The sequence below is a fragment of the Crocodylus porosus genome, unplaced genomic scaffold (genome assembly GCF_001723895.1).
Source record: "Crocodylus porosus isolate Cpor-Errol unplaced genomic scaffold, CroPor_comp1, whole genome shotgun sequence".
Lineage (NCBI taxonomy): Eukaryota > Metazoa > Chordata > Crocodylia > Crocodylidae > Crocodylus > Crocodylus porosus.
The window spans coordinates 5558017-5561953 of record NW_017728927.1 but is presented as its reverse complement, the minus strand read 5'-3'; the positions used below and the strand labels follow the sequence as shown (position 1 = coordinate 5561953).

The window sequence follows — 3937 nt, the reverse complement described above, 5'->3', positions numbered from 1 at the left end:
TGGATGTTTTAGCAGGGACTAAAGGCAAAGGGGTCACCATCCGGATGGGATTTGGACATCAATCCCAAACTGCAACATTAAAGCACCTGCAGTCAAAGGCACAGGAACTACAACCGTGCCAGAACACGAAGCTGCGAGCTAAAACCTATCCCAGCATGATGGGCACAGAGCAATCCCGACCCCAGACGCTGAGGGATGAGAGTAACTATGGGCCGACCTAACACTCACCTACTAGGAAGAGCCAGAACTTCTTCCTGCAGGCACCCACTTAACATATCTGAATGACTGAAAACTAAGGGTAGCGCTGGGGACTGAAAATAATTATATGGGACCGGTGGGACAAAGAGATCCTAGGACAGAACCATCGACACAGCAGTGGTCTTACATATTTATTTTTGAAAGGCCAACACATCGACAGCTTTAAATACAACGTCCAACAGAACTATTCTGATGAAAGCAGGCACGGTACCGAAATGTGCGCTTACATTCGTACACCTGCTGGCAGCATCCCAGTCCTCGTGGCAAAAGAGGTTTCCTGTTAAAAAAGAAATCCGCAGGTTGCATTTCAGCACTCAGGTGACTTGGGCAAGACAAAACGTGCAACAGAAGTGACTGGCCTCTCACAGGTCTACGGGAGCGGGGAGTCAGAGGCAGGACCCATGGCTGCACCGCGCTCTGTCCATCAGGCATGCGACTCCCTCGTGCTGACCTGCCGGGACAGGGGGACATTGTGGCCTACGCAGCCCTTGCACTTCTGCTGGGACACTCAAAGCTCCCAGTGATGCTGGTATTTGTTCCAGATGGGACCAAGTCAACCAGCTCAGTTCCCCCAAACCAGGCTGCACGCGGCCGCAAACACCTGGGCCTGCCCCCCTGAGGCTTTCCACAGCCTCATGAGTCACACCGTCGTACTGAAGGTTAGGTCCCGACAGAAGCAGGCATGTCTTATAGCAATTTACAGCCTCCTGGCTGTTACTTACTACCTGCATAAGCATTTCTACCTACCAGAGAGATGTCTTCATTCGTATACGTCCTTCTGATCCGCAATGTAGTCTACAATCTCTTGTGGACACATTAGCTTTTCTGCTTCTGCATCAGGAATTTCAAACCCTGGAAGGGAACGCACACACTCGATCTAAAGCAGGAACAGAAGCAAGGTGGGAGGCAGCTATCAAACAAATGCTGGTGCCCATGACTTGGCTCAAATGCAGGGGTAGGTGCTCTGTAGCATAAAGCTGTATTGGACACCTCGCTACTAGGCTGCAACATCTTGATCCAGGAGCAGCAAATTATGCGAGAAGCACGAGGAAAACCTGGCGCAGTTGGGGCTGGCTGTAGAGCTGCACCGAGAGTTTGTGCCTCATCGAGCAAAACCAAAGCGTCTAGTGCACTCCCCACATTCCCACCCAGCCTGGTGTGCAACCACTGGGACAGGACAAGGGGTTCTGGGTAACTAGACAAACAAGCACCTGAAGTGCTGGTGCTTTGACTTGCTCTAGCAAGTGCTGCTCTAGGCAAGAGCACTTATAGAAGTGCTATCAGCATTTACCATGTGCAGGACGCTCAGGGCTTGAGGCCAGCCACCAGAACGGGCTCTAGAGAGCTCCTGCTCTCCTACATCCAGTCCTTCCAGCTGCAAGCGAACTCCCCTCCAGATGGAAGCAGTTGCAGTTAAACTACATACTTCTGCTCAGTATGTCTTCAGTTAAAGCTGTCGCAAAAACCCACATATTCTCTCTTTTTTGCTATTGTAAATGTTTGGAATTTATAGTCAATGAATGCCAGAGCTAATCAGCTTGGGACTTAATTAAATCAACATTAACAATCACGCAATCTTACAGAAACAGAAGAACTAAGGTTTTGTTTGTAGGAGTCGACTTTGAGGTCAAATAAATAAGTACCTAGAAGGTGGGGAGCATCGAGAACTAGGAGAGCAACTGTGCAGGAGGGCACCTCAAGGGAGGATGAGGACCAGGGGCATAAACTAATAGAGGGTAAATTTAGGTTGGACACAAGGAAAACTTTTTCTCCGTAAGGGTCACCAGAACGTGAAGCGCACTCCCAGCAGGGGTGGTGCAGTCGCCCTCCTTGGCGGTGTTCGAGACAGGGACCATGCCGAGCTTATGTGAGCCCAATACTTCCTGCCCATGGCAGGGGACCGGACTCGACTGTACCGGTCCCTTCTGGTTCTAGGACTCCGGAAAGAAAGCCCTGCATCAACAAGAAGAGAGCTCAGGCTGCACACACAACTTACCAAACTCATCTTCCATGGCCATGATTATCTCCACTTGGTCCAAACTGTCCAAGCCCAAGTCTTTCATGAAGTGGGAATCAGCTGTTAGCTGCAAGAAGAGACAAGCCCAAGGACAGACTAGTCAAATTAACTGTACTGATACCAAGGAAATGAAAGTTAAAACAGCAGATGATCCCAATTTCACATTTAAGCTCAAGAAGGAGAAACACATATCCTACAGCGTGTCTCCCAGGAGGATTGGAAAAGGCCTTTTTCAAGAGAGCAGATGATAGCGGCTTCCTTCTAAACCCTCAGATCTGGCACTACACATTATCTAAACTACCTCAACTTCCAGGATGTAAAAACAACTATTGTTAAAAACGTGAACAGATGGAAAGGGCATCTGACAATTGACGGTTTGCTGTGATCTTTCAAGATGAAGGGAAGAAAACGTTTTCATTACCTCGAGCTGCTCAGAAGAAACACAAGTTTCCTGTTTCCTGACAGCTCCTAGATGCTGACTCGGTTTATTAAATCCAGAAGGCCGGCTTCCTTGACCTTGTCACTACTCGTCTGCGACAGCGATTTGAGCCTGGCTGTGTTGCCTCCCTACCCCGCCCCCACGCTGTGGAGCAACACGCTGTGATCTGCAGGGCGCTCGGAGCAGAGCGCGAGGCCTCCCCTTCCCCTCTCCCTGCCTCCCCCGACAGCAGCCTACGAAAAACATGACTTCTTTACTAGGCCTGCTGACCACAGGGCCACCTGCCTGATAACAGTGCCTAGAGCTTACCTTTTCTGGATCTATCTTATCATACAGCTTCAAGATGTATAAAACACGCTCTTTTATACCCTCCAGGGTAAGAGGTGGCAACTCGGAATACCGACGGCACAGCTGTAACGATGGCCCACAGATCTGCAAAGACAGCACAAGAGACTCGTGTGAAACCACTGGACGGTCCAGTTAGGAACAGAACGTGTGCGAACGCGCTCACTCCCATGGAAAGGGTCTGCGCGTGCTGGGTACTTCGACCCGCCTCGAAACCACTGTGTTTTACTCTGCGGGGCTGTTGTGTGTTGTCAACAGGAAATTCCCTGCGATAAAGGCTCAAAAAACCCCAAACCATCACGAGATGCAGAGGCAGCCAAGGAAGTGGGAAGAAGCTACTTCTTCCAAGAGGCCCCAGAGGGAGACGCGCTGCTCCCCTTGCGGTGGGGCCGGAGAAGCGCGGCACCGTGGTCCTCTCCCCGCAGCACCGAGAAGCGCCGCAGCGAGCTCCGGCCCATCGAGCGCTGGCCGCACGGCGCGCGCGGGCGGGAGGAACCCTCTGCTCGTCCTCCCGCATGCCGCAAACGCCTCGGGCGAGTGCCAGGGCAGGGCCCCCGCGGTGCCGCGAGACCACTGCCCGGGCGGGCGGGCGCCATGCCGGTCAGCACGGCAGGGCGCACAGTCCCGGCTGACGCGACAAACCCAGCCCAGAGGTCGTCTACAGGGATCCGGAGCCTTACATCCGCGCCGCCCGGCCGCAGGCACGGACAGGGGCGGCGGCGGCCCTGCCCCGACCTCGCTGCTGGAGGGCGAGAGAGGGAGGGGCGGGGAGGAAACCCGCGGCAGGCCCCGGCCAGCCGGGCCTGGCAGCGCCGGCACCCTTCCTGCGGCCCCGCAGCCGGGGGGCGGGGGGCCACTGCGTCACGTCACGGGAAGGC

General features: G+C 53.7%; 1 protein-coding gene across 1 annotated transcript; it reads right to left on the bottom strand.

The window, feature by feature from the left end:
• Nucleotides 1-376: 376 nt before the first annotated feature.
• NDUFAB1 (NADH:ubiquinone oxidoreductase subunit AB1) lies at nt 377-3517 on the bottom strand. Its single transcript, XM_019542124.1, has 5 exons — nt 3466-3517; nt 3024-3193; nt 2255-2342; nt 1006-1110; nt 377-535 (listed from the first exon to the last, which is right to left on the bottom strand). The coding sequence occupies exons 1-4, from the start codon at nt 3515-3517 to the stop codon at nt 1019-1021; spliced, it is 402 nt and encodes a 133-aa protein (XP_019397669.1). The 3' UTR covers nt 377-535; nt 1006-1018.
• Between the last annotated feature and the right edge of the window lie 420 nt (nt 3518-3937).